General features: G+C 47.3%; 1 protein-coding gene across 1 annotated transcript in view; it reads right to left on the reverse strand.

Annotated features, from left to right (window-relative positions):
* Positions 1–20,722: 20,722 nt before the first annotated feature.
* The window catches only part of LOC140415807 (serine incorporator 1-like), a 57,235-nt gene continuing 53,448 nt past the window's right edge, over positions 20,723–24,509 (reverse strand). Inside the window, exon 10 of the mRNA XM_072501085.1 lies at positions 20,723–23,348. Coding sequence (XP_072357186.1) covers positions 23,210–23,348 — 139 coding nt within the window. The 3' untranslated portion in view covers positions 20,723–23,209. The remainder of the gene's footprint in view (positions 23,349–24,509) is intronic.

A 24,509-nucleotide genomic window follows, 5' to 3' on the forward strand; every position in this document is an offset into this window, starting at 1 on the left:
TGGAGCAGAGAAACTACGTCATTTTCTTCGTAGCCTTCAACACGTCATCGATGAGGATGAACATCTTGCCAAGGTCATCCCCACACCCCCACTACTTGCCTTCAAACAACCACGCAACCTCAAACAAACCATTGTTTGCTACCCAGCTTTCAGAACAGCGACCACGACACCACACAACCCTGCCATGGCAATCTCTGCAAGACGTGCCAGATCATCGACATGGATACCACCCTTACACATGAGAACACCACCCACCAGGTACGCGGTACATACTCGTGCGACTCGGCCAACATTGTCTACCTCATACGCTGCAGGAAAGGATGTCCCGAAGCGTGGTACATTGGCTAGACCATGCAGACACTGCGACAACGGATGAACGGACATCGTGCGACAATCGCCAGGCATTAATGTTCCCTTCCAGTCGGGGAACACTTCAGCAGTTAAGGGCATTCAGCCTCTGATCTCCGGGTAAACATTCTCCAAGGCGGCCTTCAGGACGCGCGACACCGCAAAATCGCCGAGCAGAAACTTATAGCCAATTCCGCACACACGAGTACGGCCTCAACCGGGACCTTGGATTCATGTCACATTACATTCATCCCCCACCATCTGGCCTGGGCTTGCAAAATCCTATTAACTGCCCTGGCTTGAGACAATTCACACCTCTTTAACCTGGGGTTACCCCTCTTTCTGGATCTGTAAAGACTTAATTACCTGCAAATGCTCGCATTCAAAGTATCATCTTGCATCTTTGACTTTGTCTATATATGTGTTTCTGGAACATACCTCTTCATTCACCTGAGGAAGGAACAGTGCTCCGTAGGCTAGTGATTTGAAACAAACCTGTTGGACTTTAACCTGGTGTTGTAAGACTTCTTACATTATTTTATAGACCTCTATAAGTTCACCTCTAAATCTCCTACGCTCCAGGGAAAAAAGTCCCAGTCTATCCAGCCTCTCCTCATAACTCAGACCATCAAGTCCTGATAGTACCTCTTAAATAATGCTAAACACAAATCAAATAAAAAATCAGGTGTTACGAGGACAGTGACAGCTAAAAGCAAAAAGTCCTGGGGGGCACCTATGTTCACTTATAAATATTAAATAAACCTTTAATCATAAAGAATCAAATTTAAAAATTACTTTAAAAGAACCAAAAACAACAGCAATGCCTGTATAAAAGAAAGAGCAAATAAAACTGTTAAAATAAACTTCACTATGGCTTGACAACACTTATAAAACTTGTTGCCTGTTGTCTTCAATATAATCCTGAAGTTTAAATGCCTGCCCTCAATGGGCTTTCCAGTGGCTGCTGCGTCACAAGGGGGCATGGCTACATCGAAACTGCGTCGCGTTGGAGGCCCAAGACTGCCATTGAAGCCGGAACGTTTGCCGCCCTTTTTGCGTGCAGGTAAGTACGCATTTTTCTCTCCTCGTATCAACGGGCCGTGGCTTTCCGCTGATACTCAGAGGTTACAGGCCAATGTGGAATTCCCTACCCCTTGGAATGGTTGAGGTGAAAAGCAAAGATACATTTGAAGGGAAGCTAGATAAGTACATTAAGGAGAAAGAAATAGAAGGATATGTTGATAGAGTGAGATAAAGTAAAAGGTGGCTTGCCTGGAGCATACTGTCATGACAATTTTACAAACCACGGCGGCAAGGTGGCACAGTGGGTCGCACTGCTGCCTCATGGCGCCGAGGATCCGGGTTCGATCCTAATCTTGGGTCACTGTCCATGTGGAGTTTGCACATTCTCCCCATGTCTGTTTGGGTCTCACGCCCACAACCCAAATATGTGCAGGGTCGGTGAATTGGATACACTAAATTTATATATTTTTTTAATTTACAAACCGTGAAACCTTTATTTTAAAGGTTACTTTTTTCACAAATGGGCTGATTCAAAATGAACTCTTCTTTTTTGGATATCAACTATTTACCCCTTATCTCACGGAAACAAGATGATGCATTCACAGACATGAAAGACATTTGAAATTCAATGAGTGAAGAGACACCTTTTGACTTTGATGGTTTCCCTTCACAAAGACCTTGAGAGATAAGAAACTTTAAGGTGCAGCTGACAGGAGGGGGATTCAGACTTTAACTAAAACTATCATAATGCCTTAATTGGAAGATGACTTGGCATGTTACAGGGTCACATGATACAGTGGCCCTCTTTACTCCCTGTTAAAAATATAGCAAAATGCCACTAGTGGACAGTGCTCCATTGATAAAACCCCCATCACATGGAGAGAGGGACCAACAAGAACAACCATCAAACTGCTGTAATCAACCAGACTAAAAAAGGGCCACACCAAAGTTCCTTTACAGAAAAATAAAGAACCTCTTCTCGCACACCCCCAACCCTCCAGCCCCCACCCCCCGCCACCCAACCTGGTTTCATATTCCAGCTGATCTGATAAGACCAACCTCCTGCAGGTCAACTATGGGAGTCATCACAACTGCTGTGGAGTCTCTGCAATTTGGTATGCGAAGAGAGAGTGAGTGAGACATGGTATAATTCAGTAACGTCAAGGGCAAAAATATGAAAATAAACTAACCTTTTTCCTTTCTAAATACAAAAGGGTTGTTGCTGGGTTATTTGCTCCTCCTAATTCATATGCATGCAAGTTCAGTTCACTCCAGGGCTAAAAATACGTACGTGGTCACATAGAAATTTAAATGATCACGGGCTGTAAAAGGTAACACCTTAAAATTGTCCATGACAACATACATTGACATCACTATTTGGGCCAAACGACCTGTTTCTATTATGTAAAATTCTGTGCAACGTAATTCTATATAAGCATTCTTATACAATAAAAGACACAAAATAAAAGACAGTTATGTTAACCATAAAAGCAACTGCAGCTTATTAAAAGCAAAAAGCTTAATTATATAGACAACAGTGACACCAGCTGGCAAACCCCAGTACAGCAATTTACCAACAGCAGAGCAAGAAGAAAGCTTTACACTGTATTTGATTTGACCCTTCCAGAGAACCAAAGTCCTGTACTCAAGGGCTACCATTACAAGTAGTTGGGTAGACATGACACAAGGTTCACCCTTAAACATCTGCAACATAACAGCAGGGAGAATCGTTTAATTAGAGCATGATAAGCAGCTGTGCAATATAACTGGCAGTATTACAAACAGAAAATGCTGGAAAAACCCAACAGGTCTGCAGCATCGGTGGAGAGAGAAACAGAATTAACAGATGCTGTCAGGAGCTGAGCTTTTTCCCAGCAGTTTCTGTTTTCATTTCAGATTTCCAGCATCCACAGTATTTTGTTTTCATTTAACGCGACAGTATTTCTTTTTTTCTTAATTCGCATTTCATTGAGGTATTTTTGGTATTACAACAACAAAATAAACAATGTGCATGAATCTATAAACATAGTGCAAAAGCCGTCTCCCTCCTTTACAGGTCCCACCTTTATCAACCCCCTACTCTAAACTAAACTAACCCCCCCTCCCCCTTCTGCTGACGATTAATTTTCCGCAAAGTAGTCGACGAACGGTTGCCACCTCCGGACGAACCCTAACAATGACCCTCTCAAGGCGAACCTGATTTTTTCCAAACAGAGGAAGCTACCATGTCCGATAGCCAGTCTCCGACTTCGGGGGCTTTGAGTCCCTCCAAGCTAATAGTATCCGTCTCCAGGCTACCAGGGAAGCAAGGACCAGAACGTCTGCTTCTTTCTCCTCCTGGATTCCCGGGTCTTCCGGCACCCCGAAAATCGCCACCTCTGGACTTAGCAAACCCCTGCCAAAATCCCCTCAGCTTCGGACATGTCCAGAACATGTGGACATGGTTCGCTGGTCCTCCTGCACATTTTGCACACCTGTCTTCCACCCCAAAGAATCTGCTCATCTGGGCCACTGTCATATGAGCCCGATGAACGACCTTGAATTGTATCAGGCTGAGCCTGGCACATGTTGTGGGCGTGTTGACTCTACTCAATGCGTCCGCCAATAGACCATCCTCTATCTCTCCTCCCAGCTCCTCCTCCCACTTGCGCTTCAACTCCTCGGTCTGCGTCTCCTCTGACCCCATAAGTTCCTTGTAAATATCAGAGACGCTCCCTTCTCCCACTCACCCACTGGAAACTACCCTGTCCTGAATCCCCCTTAGTGGGAAGGTTGACACCTGTATACGTAGGATGTCCCACCCCTGCAGGTACCTGAATTTGTTTCCCCTCGCCAACCCAAACTTCTCCTCCAGCACCCTCATACTCGGAAAGCTCCCCTCTATGAACATATCCACCATTCTCTCAATCCCTGCACTTCGCCATATCCGGAACCCCCCATCCATACTTCCCGGGGCAAACCGGTGATTATTACAGATTGGGGACCATACCGATGCTCCCGATGCTCCCATATGTCTCTTCCATTGTCCCCAGACTATCAGGGCCGTCACCACCACGGGGCAGGTGGAGTACCATGCTGGCGGGATCGGCAGAGGCGCAATTACCAATGCCCCCAGACTGGTGCCCTTGCATGAAGCCGCCTCCATACGCTCCCATGCCGACCCCTCCCCCATCACCCACTTCCTGATCATGGCTATATTCGCCACCCAGTAATAGTTTCTAAAATTTGGCAGCGCCAACCCGCCCTCTCCCCGACTCCGCTCAAGCATTACCTTCCTTACTCGTGGAGTCTTGCCCGCCCAAACGAAGCCAGTGATCACTTTGTTGACCCGTTTAAAAAAGGACTACGGAGTAAAAATGGGGTGACACTGAAATGCAAACAGAAATCTCGGGAGGACCACCATCTTCACCGTCTGCACCCTCCCAGCTAGTGACAATGGAAGCTCGTCCCATCTCTGAAAATCGTCCTTCATTTGGTCTATTAGTCGGGCCAGATTTAATTTATGCAGCCGGTCCCATTCCCATGCCACTTGATGAAATGAAATGAAAATCACTTATTGTCACAAGTAGGCTTCAAATAAAGTTACTGTGAAAAGCCTGTAGTCGCTACATTCCGGCACCTGTTCAGGGAGGCTGATATGGGAATTGAACCCTGCTGCTGGCCTGCCTTGGTCTGCTTTAAAAGCCAGTGATTTAGCTTAGTGTGCTAAACCAGCCCCTTGTCTAGATACCTAAAGCTTCCCCCTACTAATCAAAACGGCAGCTCCCCCCAATCACCTTTCCTGTCCCCTTGCCTGGACCGCAAACATCTCACTTCTCCCCATATTTAGCTTATACGCCAAAAAACGGCCAAATTCCCCAGTCAATAAAGGCCCGCCCAAATCCGAACCGTCCCATTACCTCCCACAGATATTTCCATTCTACGCCATCAAAAGCCTTCTCTGCGTCCATTGCGACCACTACCTCCACCTCCCTACCTTCTGGGGGCATCATGATCACATTTAATAGCCTTCTTATATTGGCCACCAACTACCTACCCTTAACAAACCTCGTCTGGTCCTCCCCAATAACGTCCAGAACACAATCCTCAATCCTGGAGGACAAAATTTTGGCCAGCAGTTTTGCATTCACATTCAACAAGGATATCGGCCTGTAGGACCCACACATCTCCAGGTTCTTGTCCCACTTCAGGATCAGCGAAGTCGTGGCCTGTGACATCGTCGGGGGCAACTCCCCTCTTTCCCTTGCCTCATTGAACATCCTCATCAACAACGGGTCCCAATATCCCAGAGAACTTTTTATAGAACTCCACTGGGTAAGCGCCTGGCCCCGAAGCTTTACCCAACTGCATGGCCTTCAGACTCTCCACTATCTCTTCCAACCCGATCGGGGCCCCCAGCCCTTCTACCAGCTCCCCATCCACCTTTGGGAAATTCAGCCCCCTAAGAAGTGCCTCATCCCCTCCGGCCCCGTAGGGGGTTCTGACCCATACTGCCTACTGTAAAAATCTCTAAACGCCTTATTCACCCTTGCTGAATCGCCAACCAGGTTCCTGTCATAATATATACCAGTATATCATGGTGCAGACACACACTGATGGACACACAGTGGGACCAATCAACATACACAACACCGCAGCCAATCACCAGTGAGAGCACACGCACTATAAAGACAGGGAGCATCAGAGTTATCGCTCATTCGAGTTGCAGCTAGCTAGGAGGACAGAGCTCACAGCCTGCAACACAGACATTCACCATGTGCTGAGTGCATCGACTGGTTAGGACAAGGCAGAGGTCTTTAGTTAAAGCTAGTATCGTATTAACCCACAGTCTAAGTATGTTTAAACAGTTAATGATTCAATAAAATAGTGTTGCACTATTTCAAGTGTTGGTGACCTGTATGTGATCCAGAACACCCAACACATCAGTTCCCATCTCCATCATTTACTTTCCCTATCTCCTTGGCTGCCTCCCTCTTTCTCAGCTGCTGGGCAAGCATTCTGCTAGCCTTCTCCCCATGCCCATAGATCACCCCCCTCGCCTTTCTCAGCTGCTCCACAACCCTCCCTGTGGTTAACAAGCCGAATTCTGCCTGTAGCCTCCGCCGTTCCCTTAAAAGCCCTGCCTCTGGGTCTTCGCATATCTCCTATCGATCTGTAGTATTTCCTTTACCAGTCGGTCCATCTCTGCCCTATCTACCTTCTACCTGTGGGCACGTATCAAGATTAGCTCCCCTCTAACCACCGCCTTCAGTGCTTCCCATACTACCGCTGCTGAAATTTCCCCCGTGTCGTTGACCTCCAGGTAATTCTGAATACATTTCCTCAGCCGCTCACACACCCCTTCGTCAGCTAAAAGTCCGACATCTAACCTCCATTGCGGGTCAACCCAGAGCAGAGCATGGTCTGTGATTGTGATCGCCGAGTACCCCGTGTCCACCACCCCTGCCAGCAAGGCCCTGCTTAGAATAAAGAAATCAATCTGGGAGTACACTTTATGCACGTGTGAGTAGAAGGAGAACTCCTTCACCCTCGGCTGCCCAAATCTCCATGGATCCCCCCCCCCCCCCCTCCCCATCATCTCCATGAACCCTTTTAGTTCCTTTGCCATTGCTGGGATCCTACCTGTTTTTGAACTTGACCGGTCTAAGCCAGGGTCAATAACTGTGTTTAAGTCCCCTCCCACGACCAACTTGTGCGAGACCTGGTCAGATATCTTCCCCAGCATCTTCTTTATAAACTCTTCATCATCCCAATTTGGCGCATACACATTTCCTAATGCCACCTGCACCCCCTCCAGTTTCCCATTGACCATAATGTACCGACCTCCCACATCCGAGACAATTCTACCCGCCTCAAACACCACTCGCTTATTGATCAGGATCGCGACCCCTCTAGTCTTTGAATCTAGTCCCGAGTCAAAGACCTGACTGACCCCAGCCTTTCCTCAATCTAATCTGGTCAGTTACTCTAAGGTGCGTCTCCTGCAACATTACCACGTCCGCCTTCAGTCCCCTCAGATGCGTAACACGCATGCCCTCATGACCTGCCCATTTAGATCTCGTACATTCCAGGTGATCAGCCTAGTTGGGGGGCTGATTGCCCCCCCCCCCCCCTTCGCCGATCAGCCATCCCCTTTTTTGGGCCAGCCTCCAGCCCGTGCTCCGCGCCTCCACCGGCCTTCCCCCAGGCAGCCTCTGCCCCCTACCTCCTCTCTGTCCCTTAGCCCAAGCCCCTCCCTCGTCAGCAGAACATTTTCCCCCCGTCCCCCGTAACAACACAATGTAACTCAACCCCTTTAATAAACCAAACATGTGCATCCCCCCCCCCACTGTGCTTCTGTGAGCTAGCCCGCCCGGCTAGCTTGGTGGCCCCCATCCCTGGCGCCGGATAGTCTCCCACCTATTGTGTGTGTGTGTATGTGTCCCCCCCGCCGCTCATACACACATATTCCAATAACAAACAAAACAGGTAAAAAAACAACGCTAACAAAGATCAAGTAAGAGATCCAAATTCTAAACAAGCACCCCTCCATCCCCCAACAGTACAAATGTAAACCTTAACTCACTCAGCTCTGCCACTGGTCCCAAATCAATACAGAAGGCATTACAGACAGCTTCCACAAAACAAAACACGAGAAACTTTTTTTTTTAAAAACAAGAACGTTGCAGCAAAGTTCAAAAGTTCTCAGTCCACCACCAGTCCTTTCCTTTTTGCGAAGTCCAGCGTGTCCTCAGGCGACTCAAAATAAAAGTGCTTTTCCTCGTATGTGACCCAGAGACAGGTCGGATGCAACAGTCCGAACTTCACCTTTTTCTTAAAAATGGTCGACCTGATGTGGTTAAAGCCTGCTCTTCTCCTGGCCATCTCCGCACTCAGGTCTTGGTAGATCCGCAGGATATTGCTGTCCCATTTACAGCTCTGTGTCTGCTTGGCCGACTGTAGAATGCCCTCCTTATCCAAGTACCTGTGGAATCTCACCACCATTGACCTCGGGGGGGTCTCCCATTCGCGGCTTCCTCGCGAGTGCTCTGTGAGCCCTGTCCACCTCCAAGGGTCGGGAGAATGCCCCATCCCCCAGCAGCTTCTCAAACATGTCCGCGATGTGTGCCCCAGTGTCCGCTCCTTCGGACCCCTCCGGGAGCCCAATGATTCTCAAGTTCTGCCGGCGGGACATATTCTCTAGGTCCTCCACCTTCTCCAGGAGTTTCTTCTGCTGGTCTCTCAGCATCCCCACCTCCAACTCCACCGCAGCCTGATGTTCCTCCTGCTCAACCAGCGCCTTCTCTACCTTCTGGATCGCCCGATTGGGCATCTAATCTAAGCTCCAGCTGCTCAATCGACTCTTTTATCGGGTCCAAGCAGTCCCGTTTCTGCTTAGCGAAGCCTTCCTGAATAACTTGCATCAGCTGCTCCGTTGACCGCTGGGTCGACAAACCAGAGATCCGGTCCTCCGCCACGCTGTCTCCCGCTGCAGCTTCAGCCCAAGCCTTCTCTGTCTTTCTGTTTCTGCCTTTACAAGCATTTCTCGTCCTTCTCTCCATGCACCGATGTGGGAATTCAATACACAATTGCCTCTGCCATCAATTTTTCAATTCAAGTCCGGTAGAAAATCGGGGGGGAAGGTCCAAAAGTCTGACCAGAGTGGGAGCCACCAAATGTGCGACTTACTCCTTCATAGCCGCCACCGGAATTCTCAACGCAACAGTATTTCTACCCTTTAGCTATTTCTTCAATAAACCGAGTACCCTGGAAATAATAATAATATAATAATTATTATTGTCACAAGTCGGCTTACATTAACACTGCAATGAAGTTACTGTGCAATTCCCCTCGTCGCCACACTCCGGCGCCTGTTCGGGTACACTTGGGGGGGGGGGGGGAATTAAGAATGTCCAAATCACCTAACAGCACATCTTTTGGGACTTGTTGGAGGAAACCGGAGCACCCGGAAGAAGTCCACGCAGACACAGGGAGATCGTGCAGGCTCCGCACAGACAGGAATCAAACCCAGGTCCCTGGCACTGTGAAGCAATAGTACTAACCACTGTGCTCCCGTGCCGCCCAATTACAGCTGGCAGTAATGTTCTGTATACTGCTATCACAACAGTGAACTTGTGCCCTCTCTATCTGAATGTATTGTTTTGGGTTAACCTTCCTAATCCAGTTATGTTTATTTAATATCTCAAAATGATACTCTCCAAGCACGATGCTTCCAAGGTTGAAGAGCTCAACTTGTCAAGCCTTCTTCATAGCGCGTCTCTTTAACTCACAGGTCAGTCATGTTGCTCTCATCTGGTGCCTTAACATCAAGATAGTATGGTTCAAGTTGGATTACAACCACATATCTTTCCTTGCTGGCTTGAGTTAAAGTATTACCATATGTACATTGTACCTGATAATCATGGCTGCGTACTGTAAGGCCGTTATGCTGCTGCAACACAGTACCTTATACCCTATTTTCACGATTTGAGTTATAACATTTCACCTTGCACGCTCCAAGTCAAGCTTGTGAGCACAATTAACAAAAAGAATATTAAAAAACTGTGATGTAATTTACACAATACTGCCTCAAAATGTCTCCTTCTGCTGTAACCATTTATATCTCATCTGTCCCAATCTTGTTCCTCTACTTATCCCATTACCACCCATTTTTGCCAACATTAGCTCTTGCCCTCCACAAAACTTTCCCTTCATTCTTTTCTACCCCTTTATCCCCAGCTCTTAACTTTGCTTAAAAATTGTTTACCTCTAATTTATTTTAATTCTGATAAAAGGTTATTAATATAAAAGCAAAAAGTTGCAAATTCTGGAAATCTGAAATATAAATTCATACGGACACTAAACGTTAACTCTGTTTCTCTTGTAGCCATCTGGAATGGCCACTTCCAACTAGGTACAGAGAAACTCGCAAAGCCTAGCAGGTAAAATGGACAAGCCAAGACTCAGACAGGCTCAGAGCCTGAAATGCGTATTCGTAGACCAGAAGTCCAGACGGTATCGAAACTCCGTCCAATTAGCATTTTAATGGGGCCGATTACCATTTGATGGCCCATCTTCACCAAAACAAAGGACTGGTACGCAAGCAACCAGGACAGTCCCAGACATTTCGGAGCCACTCCCTGTTCAAGGGAAACGCAAACAACGGGGTCAGTGACCGCTTGGGACAGGCCCAGCCTTCCAGATCCCCGCCCACTTATTGGTTAGGAATCGAACGGAGTGATCAGGGATCATCCAATTAGTGGGGCCCAAACCGGAGGACCGCCCAAAAGAGTGCGAAAACCCCTAAGTATAAGAGGAAGAGTCCGCCACATGTTCGTCCGCTCTTGGTCCTGGTGCCCCGGTCACAGCCAAGGGCAGCAACACCAGAAGCAAGTACGAGGTCAACGCCCGCTACCAGACGGATGAGCCCAGCTGAGCAGCAGTTACTCCTTCGGACTCGATAGATCCAGAATCGAACAACGCCCACTGTTCCTCTGACCTAAGCCGGGTGCCCGAAGTTAAGTACAGGTTGTCTTAGTCGATAGGTGTAGTTAACTAGTAGTGTGTATGTTGCATTGCTAATTGTGTGTCAATAAAGTACCCTTGACCTTGAACTAACTAACTGGTGTTTGGCTCTTTGATCGATAGCCGGTTGAACCTTGTGGTGGTATCATTTGATACCTGGCAACTCTAAGCATTCGGACATAGATAACACAGAAAGAAGGGCAAATTCACTGATTGCCATAATTGGATCAGAGCCACAGAAAGGACAGAGAAAGAGTATAGAAAGAACTCACAACACTCCACAGATACTGCCAGGCCTGCAATGGTGGATTTTGGCAAGTTATCTCTCCCCACAATTGGTGCCCGATCTCCTGAGTATTTTCAATGTTTTCTGGTTTTGGATCCTCAGTTCTTAGACTTCAAACTCCCTTAAGAACACACATACTCCACAAGGGCCAATAACAAGTCAGGGGGGCAGAACGTGCCCATGGTTGTCAGTACAGTAAATGCTTTTGCCATTTACACTGTTGCTGTATCCATAGCTCATCATAGCAGACAAGCACAGTAAGAGTCAGCCAGTCAATTTCCAACTTTCCGATAGTCACGATAGCCCACTGAAATTAAAAGATAAAAAATATCCGTATGTAACTATTTCCAGTGACAGTATGTGAAAGCAGGTCGCAGAAAGGTGGCTCTTGCCAAGGTCCTAGTATCTTGATCTTTTTGCCTTGTTCTTTTGGGTTCTAACCCAGTTGATTGGTGTGGAGTTTGGATACCTTTATTGAGGAATGTCAAAAGCCTCGTCGAAAAAAGCTCCAGGGAAGAAACCGCTGCTGGGAGCCCGACAAAAGAATCTGGGGGAGAAAAGATTGCGGAGGCAGCCGCACCCAGCAAACGTTGGCTGGGGTGATGGTGCAGAAGTTGGAGAAGTTTGACAGGCAGAAGGATGGTCAATTTGAGCTACAAGGGAAGGAGATTAAAGAGTCACTGAAAGCCACCATCAAAGAGGTGTTGGGCCCGATATAGGAGCAGCTGGACAAGACGGCTAAAGCTGTGAAGGAGCAAGGGGAGATGCCCAAGGGCCTGGAGGGTGCCTTGTCAGAAGGACCAGTTTGCCTCATTGAAAGCTGAGATACTGCTCATGTCAGACAGGATTAAGGAGCTGAAGGCCAAAGTGGAAGATCTGGAGAACAGGTCGAGGCGCATGAACCTCAGAGTGGTGGGGGGAGTGGAGGGCCCGAGACCAGCAGAGTATTTTTCAGAAATGTTCTCTTGGTTGGTGGGGACAAAGTGTTTGCCGCTCCGGATTCGGACAGGGTGCATTGGGCCTTGCAGCAGAAGCCACGGCCGAATAAGCCACCATGGGCAGTGATTTTCCGATTTCACAGTTACCAGAGGAAGGAGCAGGTCCTGGAGTAGGTCAAGAAGAGTCAGAACATCGATCGGGACGGGCAGATGGTGCGCATCTTCCAGGACATTGGTACCAAATTGGCGAAGCGGCGGGCAACCTTTAATAAGGCAAGGGCAGTACGGTACCATAAGGGTGTGCAGTTAGGGGTGGTGTATCCAGTGAGGCTGAGAGTCACGTTGGACTCAAGGGATCATTATTTTGACATGCCGGAGCAGGCTGAGGCTTTCTTCAAGAACAAAGGGGTGGGACTGGTTTGAGGAGTGCGAGTGGGATCTTTTTCTTGCATGTGTAATTTGGGGTGGGGTTACTGTAAATTTACAGTATGTAAATTCTGTATAGTATGTTATGTTTTTGCTCTTATTTTTTCTTGGAGGATGATCTCTTTTCAGGGGACTAGGTTCATGGGGAATGGCAGAGTGTGGGGTTTGATATGGTAATTGGAGGGAAGGAGAAGCATGACGGGTCTGCTGTTATTGGGGTAAGGGAATAGAGAGTATGGGCCTGGGAGATGGGGTTGTAGGCCTTTGTCCTCGTTGTTTTTGGCAGGACCTGGGATAGGGGCAGCGACACCTTGCTGGCTAAGAGGTGCGCTAGTCCATGGGAGTGGTGTGGGGGGAGGAGCTGCGACTTGTTAGGCCAGTTTAGTGAGGCTTGATGGGTCTAGAGAGTTTGTTTGGGAGGGGGTTAGCTGAGGCAGCAAGCAACCTGCCAGCTTGAGGTGGGAGGGAGGAAGTGAGGGGAAGGTGCAGGGACCTAGCAGTGACCAAGAGTTTTTCTTTGTCTCACCCGCAGGCGGCCATCTTAGATTGGGCTGGGGCCTAGGATCTGGCAGTGAAGGTATGAAGCATCACAGTGGTAATGGTTGACTTGAGGGGGTGGGGGATGTGAGAGGCTCCCAACAAGTTTAGTCATCTGGAATGTGCGTGGCCTGGGAGGACCAATAAAGAGAGCGAGGGCTCATTTAAAAAGCTAGTGAACCAACGTGGTGTTTTTACAAGAGACAAACATGAGGGAACGGGATCAGACTAGGCTCCAGAAAGCCTGGGTGAGCCAGATGGTTCCCTCGGGCTTTGATAGTAGGGCCCAGGGGATGGCAATTCTAATTAATAATTTGGTTCTGGGAGGAGAGGGTTCCAGCAAATCCGGGTGGACAATATGTGATGGTAGTAGGGACATGAGAGGGTGGGTAGGTGCTTCTAGTGAACGTGTGTGCCCCGAATAGGGACGATGTATCATTTATGGAACGGTTGTTAGCTACGGTACCGGATTTGGACATCCACCAATTGATTTTGGATGGTGATATGAACTGTGTGTTGGACCCCAAGGCGGGTCGCTCCAGGTCAAAATCGTTGGTCCCGGCTGGGATGGCGAAGATATTGTCTGAGTTTATGGAGAGACGGGAGGGGCAGATCCATGGTGGTTTATGCATCACGGAGGGAAGGAGTTCTCGTTTTTTCTTTGGTGCACAATTGTATTTGAGCATTGATTATTTTATTATGAGTCGGACACTTCATGCTGGGGTGAAGAAGGCTGAGTACTCAGCGGTTATTTTTGATTATGCCCCACGTTGGGCGGACTTGGTGCTGGAGGTCCGTCGGGAGCGCCGTAGGGAGCGGCGGTTAGACGTCGGATTGCTATTGGACTTGGGTTTTGCATGAAGGTTTCGAGGACCATACAGAATACGTAGAAAATAATGATAACAGGGAGGTTTCACCCTCGATTTTGTGGGAAGCAATGCAGCTGGTGATCAGGGGAGAGAAGTTAGCGTTAAGGCACATGTGGACGCAGAGCCGAGGGAGGAGAGATAGAAACTGGTGGATGAGATTCTAAGGATGGATTGTCGATATGTAAGGGACTCAACCCGAGCTTTTGATGTGCAGGAAAAAACTGCAAATGCAGTTTGACTTGCTGTCCACAGATAGGGCGGGGTGGCAACTGAGGCGGGCAAAAGGGGATGGTGTAAGAGTATGGGGCGGAGGCCAGTCGGCTCTTGGGTCACCAACTGAGGCAGCAGGAGGCAGCCAGGGAGAGTGTTCAGGTTAGGGACCTGGAGCGTAGGCTGGTCTCCGCCCCGGAGAATATGAATGGAGTATTTAGAGCCTTCCATGAGAGGTTGGATAGGTCGGAGCCGCCAGAAGATGAATGAGGGATGACTGAGTTTCTGTCAGCTCTGGAGTTCCCCAAGGTGGGGAAGCAGTTTAGGGGCTGGTTTAGCACAGTGGCCTAAATGGCTGGCTTGTAATGCAGCACAAGGCCAGCAGCTACGGTTCAATTCTTGTACCGGCCTCCCCAAACAGGCGCTGGAATGTGGCGACTAGGGGCTTTTCACAGTAACTTCATTGAAGCCGACTTGTGACAATAAATTATTATTATTATTATTAGTTGCAGAAGGAGCTTGAATCGCCATTGTCCCTGGAGGCGATTCAGGCAGTTTTGAAGCAAATGCAGACAGGGAAGGCATCAAGTTCCCAGTGGAATCAGATCAGTTGTGTCCGTTGTTGTTGGGTATGTTCAGAGACACCTTTGCACAGGCACCCTTTTAGGAACACTGCAGCAGGCTTCCATCTTGCTGCTTCTGAGCTTCTGAAGAAGGACAAGGACCCCACAGAGTGTGGGTCATATTACCCAATCTCCCTGTTAAACGTGGATGCCAAGTGTCATGTGAGTGTCCCTTTAAAAAAGGTTTAGTCTCTTATCATGTGACTTGTAGCACATTGGGCTGTGGCTGTCAGGTGAGAGGGGTTTTTGTTTTAGGTTTCAGTTTCAATTTGACTGCTTTGGACTGCAGAAGGATAAAGAAGTGTTTTCCCTGTTTTCTGTTCAAAAGCTGTTCCAGTAAAAGGCACGTTGGTTGTCGCTAACCACCTTGGTACAGTTGCTTTGCAGAAGGAGTTTGAATCTGCTGGTTGCAACTGGGTCAGAATTTCAGGAAAAGGGCCAGTCCCATTCAAGTGAGAATACAGTGTGCCAGGCCAAGCCCTTGAAAAGGGGTTTTGGTTGAATTGGATTTTATTATTGGATTCGAGCAGCTAAGTGGGAATTCATAAAATGTTATACATAAATTAATGTAGCTGTGTGGTGTCTTTGTTTGTAATTGATAAAAATTCTTGCTGTGTTGATTTTGTATATATAATATATGTTAACTACATTCTTAGAATAACCCTTGCTTTGATTAAAGTCTCTAGGAAATCTGATGAATCACGCCTGCAGTGAAGGCTTTTGTGCTCATCCTAGCCAAATTCAACATAAAGGTTGTAGGTCAGGTGAACTTCATAATACACTTTGGAGTTTCTAAGCCCTGGCCCATAACACAAGTTATTGGTTGGAGCCTTGCCTCCCGGAGGTAGTAGGGGAGGACCAAATGGAGCTCGTGAAGGGGTGGAGATTGTCGCCAAATGTGCGTCCGTTGTTGAATATGGTGCTTACCCCTGCGGCCGGGCCAGTTCAGGAGACCATTGTATCTTTGGACGCGGAGAAGGCGTTTGATCAGGGGAGTGGGGGTACCTTTTTGCAGTGTTGGAGAAGTTTGGGTTTGGTCCTGGGTTTGTGTCGTGGGTGCAGTTGCTGTATGGAGCCCCATTTGCTAGTGTTTGCACCAAAACCATGAGCTCCGGGGTCTTTTTGGTTGTATCTGCCACAATTCTCCCAGCCTCGAATGCCACACCCTTACTGATCAGAATTGCTACCCCCCTGGTCTTCGAATCCAGCCCTGAATGGAACACCTGGCCTACCCATCCCTTTCTCAATCTCGTGTGATCTGCGAGTTTTAAATGTGTCGCCTGAAGCATTGCTACGTCTGCCTTTTAACCCCTTTAGATGCCTGAACACACGCGCTCTTTTGACCGGCCCATTCAAACACCTCACATTCCACGTGATCAGCCTGGCCAGGGGGCTAACCCCCCCCCCCTTTCCCTCCTGACTAGCCATCGCCCTTTTTTGGCCAACCTCAAGCCCGCGCCCTTCGCTTCCTCGAGCGCCCCCACAGGGAGCCATCGCCCCCGACACTCAATTGGTACCCCGAAATTGATACCTCCTCTGTCAGCAAAGCAGCATCACCCCCCCCCCCCCCCCAACCAACAGCCGCACGAACCAAAACACCCACGCCAAGCACCAGCTGAGCACTTGCTCACCCCCCACTACGCTCCCGAGAGTCAGCTGACCCATGCTGACCCCGGCCGCTCCCGCCCCTGGCGCCGATCAGACTGTCGCCTCATTGTCCGGACCCCTCTCCCCACATGAATGAACCAATTAAACTATCTCTCCAGCCCCAGTGAGTAAATAGTAATACAAAACGAAAAATAAACAGAAGACACAAACATTGCCCCGTGAGGAGACACTTGTTGAACCAAGGCTCCAACTTCCCGAAAAATCGCACTAAGTACCCTCCCCCCTCCGTACCTCAACTTTGCTGAAAACACTGCACCCTCCAGCCACCACCACAGCCCTTACATGCACCCAACATTGTTTACAATCTTATATTAGAAACAGTACCGTGTTACCCAGCCCCACCGCTGCATTCCACCAAAGCTTAACTGTCCTTTAATTAGAGTCCAGCTTTTCTTGTTTGACGAATGACCATGCCTCGTCCGGTGTCTCAAAATAGTGATGCCTTTCCTTGTACGTGACCCATAGCCTCGCTGGGTGTACCATCCCAAATTTCACCCCCTTGCTGAAGAGGGTCGCCTTCACCCGGTTGAATCCAGCACGCCTCTTGGCCAGTCCCCCACCCAGGTCCTGGTAGATGCGTATCATGCTGTTCTCCCACCTGCTATCCATTCTTCTTTTGCCCATCGCAAGACAAGTTCCTTGTCCGAGAAACCATGAAATCTCACCACCATGGCCCTCGGCGGTTCATTTGCCTTGGGCTTCCTTGCGAGGGCTCTGTGCGCCCCGTCCAGCTCCAGGGGTCAAGGAAATATCCCCATCCCTATCAGCGTCTCCAGCATCTTGGACACAAACTCTCCCGCATCCGACCCCACCACACCTTCGGGGAGGCCCACAATTCCCTAGTTCTGTCTCCCGGACCTGTTTTCTAGGTCCTCCAGCCTCTCCTGCCACTTCTTGTGGAGGTCATCCTGCTCCTCCAACTTAAGGACCAATACGACCAACTCGTCCTCATGGTCGGATAACTTTTTCCCCATCTCCTTAATCTCTTTCCCTTGTGTCGTCTGAGTTGCGATCATTTGGTCTATTGATGCCTTCATCGGGGCCAGCATGTCCTTTTTAAGATCAGCAAAGCAGCCCCTAAAGAACTCCTGTTGCTCCCGTGACCACTGCGCCCATGCACCCTGGTCTATACCGGCTGCCATGCCGTGCCTCGGCGCCCGCTCCGCACGCTTCCGTCTGTTGGGACTTAAAACGCTTCATCTGGCCACTCCTGGTCCAGCTATCCATACAACAGAGTGAATCCTTTTGGCAGTGTTCGCTTCACCAATCTGCCCCAAAAGGTCTGTGAAAACCCCTGAAAAAAAGGTCTGAGAGTCCGTTCCAGACAGGAGCTGCCGAATGCGCGACCTACTCCTCCATGGCCGCCAGCGGCAGTTTTGTCACCGCTTCTTCAATGGCCTTTGCGAGATCTTTTCACAGTTGTTCCCTCTGCTGCTGGAATTCAGCTTTAATAAACGCCATCAAGTCAGTTTGAAGCCTTTGAGCTTGCCCTTCCCCTGCCTGCCTGAAGAGGCTTTTGTCTTTGCTGCAGCACCAGCCAAATCCCTCACTGTTTCTGCCGGGTCTGGTAACCAAGAGACATACCATTCCTGGGGGAAAGTACTCCTCTAACATTCACCTACATCTTTTCATCAAAATTCCACCCTGTATTTACAGTAGTGAACTCGCCAACATTGAGGGCATTTAAAAGTTTATTGGATAAACATATGGATGATAATGGCATAGTGTAGGTTAGATGGCTTTTGTTTCGGTGCAACATCGTGGGCCGAAGGGCCTGTACTGCGCTGTATTGTTCTATGTTCTATGTATTGATTAAGAAGAGCTCTTTTTTGTAACGTTGGGCAGGAGCTGCCTCGTATGTGACCACTTACTCCATGGTCCACACCGGAAGGTGAGAGGGCTGTTCAATGGGGCCTTCACTCCCCACACACTGTTCCGGTCCTGTTCGAAGGTGGTGGGTTTCTGCAAGTCCTTTTTCAAATTTGATAGCATGTTGGCGATCCTAAATATAGAGCTAGAACTCTGCTCCCTATTTTGGGGGTTTAGATGTGCCAGGGCAGCAGACAGGTGGGGCGCTGATGTCCTGGCCTTCGCATCGATGGTGGGGCAGAGGTGGATTTTGTTGGACTGGAGGTTGTAAACGCTACTAAGTGTTTAGGCGTGGCTAGAAGATTTGATGGAGCTTTTGCATCCCAAGGTAAAATACACCATGAGGGGGTCGATTGAAGAATTGTATTGAAGATGGCGGTCATTTATATGTATTTCAGAGAATTGGTTACAGTTAGCAGTTGGGGACGGGATAGGTAGTTGGAGAGGATTGCTTGTCTTTTTCTGTTTTGTTGGTAGATTGTGTGGGAGATTTGTATGGGGTTGATGTTTTATTGGTCATTGTTTGTATGTTTTGTATAAAATGTAAGATTTTTTTGAAAATGTTTTTTGGTATACATTTTGTGGTGGCATTACAGAAAGATAGGTTTGCCAAGCTTGGGAGGTAAAATTAAACACCGGGGGGGGAAGAGATTGGGATTCTCCGACCCTCCGTGCCGAAATCACGCTCGGCACGGGGACGGAGAATTACCCAAAATAAGCTCCCACGCCAGCCCGCGATTCTCCAGCAAGCGGAGAATCGTTGGCAGTCGCGGGCATTTGACGCGGCGCCTGCCCCCGCGACGATTCGCCGTGCATGACGGGCCACGTGGTCGCCGACGTGGTTCACATGTGGTCCCACCCGGCAGGACCACAGCCTTATTGACTGCGGGGGCAGTCCTGGTGGAGGGGCAGGGCGAACCGACCCCAGGGGGGGGGGGGGGGCCTCCACGGTGGCCAGGCCCACGATCAGTGGCTACCGATCGGCGGACACGCTTATTCCGGGGGGGGGGGGGCGATGTTCCTCCGTGCCGGGCCCCTGCAGGGCTCCGCCATGTTGCACGGGGGCCGGCGCTAAGACGGCCGCCGTGCACATGCATGGATCCGCGGCCGGCCACTGTGCGCAAGTGCGGGCATAACTGCAATTCCCGCCGGCAGCCGGAGCTGCAAGGCGCATGCCGGGGCTCTGCTAGCCCCCTTGAAGACGGAGAATCACCCCAGCCTTTCTAGGAAAACGTCCGGAGCTATTCTCACCCGTTTCCCGGCAGGTGTGGGGACTTAGTCCCCAGAAGGGAGAATCCCGCCCCAGATACTGGATTTGGCACAGTTTGCTGCAGGGGGTTAGGTGACATACACTCACATCCCATTCCCGCCAGCAGAGAAACCGACACCATTGAGTCAAGGACATGAATGCACTGACATGGGGAACCTGCTGACTGGTTAATTAGGCTCATTACTGAGCCAATTAAAGGTCAATTGCCAAACCCATCAAAATGTAATGGTGGCTAGGGGGAATTCTCCCAAACGCACATGGATTTCCAAAGTCTCGCGAAGGCTGCCTAGCCACATCTATTGGGTTCAACAACAGCTTGCCAGCCGATGGACGTGTGCGGGGGGGGGGGGGGTCTATTTCTCCAAAGGTACTACCAACTGAGGAACCAGGCGACAGGAAAGGGATTCCCCCCCCACATTCATGACCCCCCAGCCCGCTCTACTCACTTCTCTCCAGGGTTTTTAATGGGAGCGGACGCTGACTAGACAAGCATTTATTGCCCATCACTAATTGCCCTCGAGAAGGTGGGGGTGACTATCCTCTTGAACCACTGCAGGCCATGTGGTCTAGGCATACTCAGTGCTGTCGGGATCCTACAATCTCTGAAGAGTTCACTGTACTAGCAACAGCTGCCCCACTGAGTGAAGACAGTGGAAAGCTACCAGCCTCTGATTGGTCAGCAGCTTTCGGCCAGGGTCAGTTAAGTGCCCAAGAGGCACTTCATTAAGTTCGGTCTTCACTACCAAAGCAAAGCAGATTTCCCAGTGGTCCTCACTGTGAGAACATTAAATACAGCCCCATTTCTTAGACAGTCAGATTCCAAGAAATTTAAAAGCGCCTGCTTTAATTTTGTGGGTTAATATGGCAAGCACTTCACAAGATTGGAAGGAAAAAATATTTAGTTTTAGTCTTCCATACAAGCACACAATAAGTTCATTTAACATCTGAAAAGAGGAGGGTAGACTAGTCTTCTGATAGCTTAGTCATAACTGCCACTATTAACTCAATGACCAATGTCTTTATGATTCAACACCATCTGATCAATTTGAACAGGATTTTGTGTTTCTCTTCTTATTGCCCGATTAGAGTTCTTGCCTTCACCAAACAGGGAAAACAAAATCATACGTTACACTCAGTGAAAAGAAAAAAGGTGAAAAGAAAAAAGGTCTTTATTAATAAAGTCTCAAGATTTATAATGATACATAGGTTATAAATAAAACTTTCCATTGAGGAGTGATTGATCAGGCCTACAACAGGTTAAATACATGAGTTTAAAATTTCCTAATCATTGATCCTATTTCCAAGAAAAATTCATAAACATTAAATCATTATTCTTCGTGACTGCTTCGGAGGAGCCGCCTACTTCAGCAGTCACATACAGGAACACAGGTCTTTGAGAAATGTGCAACTACAATGCCACCAGATAACTTTTGTTGGTTTCATCACAAAGAAATTACAATATTATTTGTGTAAGTGCTTCAGAGTGGTGTAACTTCTTGTGACAAATAGTGAACAATTGGAGTGTTGACTTCTATGGTTGCAGGATTTGGTACCTAAATATTTCATAAAAGATCAGTTTGAGGAAGGCACTGAAAATAATCATTTTCTAAACTTTCAGAATGATTTGTCTTTGTTAACAATTGAAAATCACTAAGCACAACATCTTCTGAAACAGGCACAACTGGTGAGGGCTATTTTTAAGTTTTGAAAACTCAATTCTCCAAGCTTAACATTCTTTGTGACTGAAAAAAAAAAATCAAGGATTTCAAACAGAGAAATTATGCAACTATATATGTACAATGTTTGATATTAAATTTCAAGATCACTTACTATTTTATAAAAAAGACTTTTAGTTACCTTCCACTTATTCATGAGAAGGGAGGTTTACAAAAGTTAGTTCAATATAGTAGCAGATGCTACAAATCTCTCCTGATTTAAACATGCTGTATCATGTCACAGCGAATTTCTAGATCACTACATAGACAATTATTGCTCAAACACTGACTATATCACTACCACGGAGGTTTTCCATTTCATAATGCTCGATAAAAAAAAACATAAGAAATTCACTGTTTTGAAAATAATTCCTTTTCTGGGGTGTTTTACTTCAAAATTAAATTGCTACTGCCCCCAGTCGCTTCCTGGTTGTTTCAGTTTCCTTTGACACCTGGAGTAAAAGAACACTCCTCTTCTACACCCGCATAGGTAACACTATTTAAATTTCCTACTTTCCAGGGCACCCAAGGTAAAAAAAAGTAAATGTCATACAGGAAATATATCCATTTCAACTTAAATGTTATCTCCCAGTTTTGCTTAAAGGAATCAATCTGGGAAGAAGTAGCAATGGAAAATGCCATATGTCATCATTCTGCTGTCCTGTTTTTTTTGAGACAGCCCAAGCATCAGCCTAGCTGAATCTTGTCATCTCGGTGCTCACATTGGCAGCATGGAACAAGGCATTAGCAGAAATGCAGCTTCTACTAGAGATAAAAGCCAACATCGTCCGAGAACAGTTTAATGTCCTTTTCACATCTCATGTTTTACAAACAGAACTCTCAAGCATGTCTTTAACCAAAAAAAAACCTTCAAAGGCATTCGGTCCTACATTATTTCAATTGTTTCCTTTAAAAACACACAATCACTTCAGCATTTTGCATTAATGTTTCATTCTTCTGATTTATTTGTAAACATGAACTTGGAATCCTCAGTCACACAAAAGCAATAAACAACCTTTGCTAATCCCAGGTCACAGTCCCACCTACAACCTCAAACTTGTTCAGTGAAGTCCTTAAATAAATACTGAAAGGACACCAAAAATCTTTCACCTTTTTAAAATCAACAACAATGAATATATTTGGTAATGTTTTATGATTACAATTGTTTTTGCCAGCTGGCAGCAGTCTCAGCTAGATTTAATTCTGCCTTTTAGAAACGAAGACACCTCAATGCACTGCGCATAGGGATGAAGGACTCATGTCGCCTTTAAATGAAGCAGAGTTAGGGGACATGAGATAATTGAACAAGAGCACAGGGGCATACTTCAGCTCCCCATTCAAATTAATCGCATCCGCCCTTATATTTCCAGTAAAATTGCTTATATGCTCATAACAGAAACAATGTAGATATGTAACAATTGTTGGTAACCTCTTACTGCTCCTGGTGGCATTACAGCAACTCCAGACAGTAAGGGTTAATCACAGCATGACCATTTGCAAACGGCAGTTGCCATTATATAAAATGCAAGCTCAGGAATTGACCATGATAAGATTGACCGGCCATAAGTGCACAGAGCTGCAAGAATTTGTGACCCATTTACAGATGATTTGAAATGGCAGTTTCAAACCGTACTGCTGTCAGATAGGATGTGAAAAAATAATTTCATATAAAATAAGACATTCCATTTCAGAACAATGGGGAAAATGTGTGACAAAATGTTAGAATGGAACGTATCAAAAGACATCCTAATAGGAACGACTAGCTCCAAACTCACGTGGTGTCGCATTTTTGCAAGTATAGTTGAAGATTCCTAGTTATTAATATCCTTTGATAACTTTATTTATAATCAAGGCATTGGAAACATTTAGCCTATAGGAGTATATAAAAAAAGGCAAATGTCTGTAAGCAGTGTCAATTACTGCTTAGCTGAAGTCACGATTTGACAGTACGAGAGGAGCTACCAGAGTCCACAAGTACAACAGGAGTCCAATCCAGCTCGAGGAGATCTTCACCCAAACTGCCGACCAGGCACTCTGCACAGCCGAGTAATCAGAGGTGGGACTAGGAAAACAGCACAAGGGTTAAAAAATTAATAAAATTCACATAACTGCCAGATATTGATCAATAGTAAGACAATGCAATACACCGGGCTGACATTTTCTCCAGTTTTCAAGCCATTGCAATCGACTGCAGGGATCGGTGCTGGGACTCCAGCTATTCACAATATATATTAATGATTTAGATGAGGGAACTAAATGCAATATCTCCACATTTGCAGGTGACACAAAGCTAGGTGGAAGAATGCAGAGATGCTTTAGTGTGATTTGGACATGCTGACTGAGTGGGCAAATGCATGGCAGATGCAGTATAATGTGGATAAATGTGAGCTTAACCACTTTGGTAACAAAAACAGGAAGGCAGAGTATTATCTGAATGACTAAAAATTGAGAGGGGGGAAATGTGCAATGAGATTTGGGTGTCCTCATACACCAGTCATTCAAGCTAAGCATGCATGTGTAGCAGGTGGTAAAGAAGGCAAATGGAATGTTGGCCTTCATAGCAAGAGGATTCAAGTACAGGAGCAAGGATGTCTTCCTGCAATTATATAGAGCCTTAGTGAGGCCACTCCTGGAATAGTGTCTGCAATTTTGGGCTCCTTATCCGAGAAGGATGTTCTTGCTATTGAGCGAGTGCAGAGAAGGCTTATCAGACCGATTCCTGGGATGGCAGGATTGACATATGAAGAGAGAATGAGTCAATTAGGATTATATTCACTGGAGTTCAGAAGAACAAGGGGATCTCATCGAAACCTCTAACAGGACTGGACAGGGTAGACGCAGGCTGATTGTTCCCAATGGTGGGGGTGTCCAGAATCAGGGGTGTCAGTCGGAGGATACAGGATAGACCATATCGGACTGAGATAAGGAGCAATTTCTTCACCCAAATTGGCAAGTCTGTGGAATTCGCTACCACAGAAGTAGTTGGGCAAAAACAAAAACATTGTATGTTTTCAAGAAGGAGTTAGATATAGCATTTGGGGCGAAAGGGATCAAAGGATATGGTGGGGGAAGGCAGAAATGGACTACCGAGTTGGGCCATAATGAATGGCCAAGCAGGCTCAAAGGGCTGCATGGCCTCCTTCAGCTCCTATTTTTTATGTATGTGTTTATAAAGAACAAAGAGAACAAAGAACATTACAGCACAGGAAAAGGCCCTTTGGTC

This window comes from Scyliorhinus torazame, chromosome 1 (assembly GCF_047496885.1).
Source record: "Scyliorhinus torazame isolate Kashiwa2021f chromosome 1, sScyTor2.1, whole genome shotgun sequence".
Taxonomy (NCBI): Eukaryota; Metazoa; Chordata; class Chondrichthyes; order Carcharhiniformes; family Scyliorhinidae; genus Scyliorhinus; species Scyliorhinus torazame.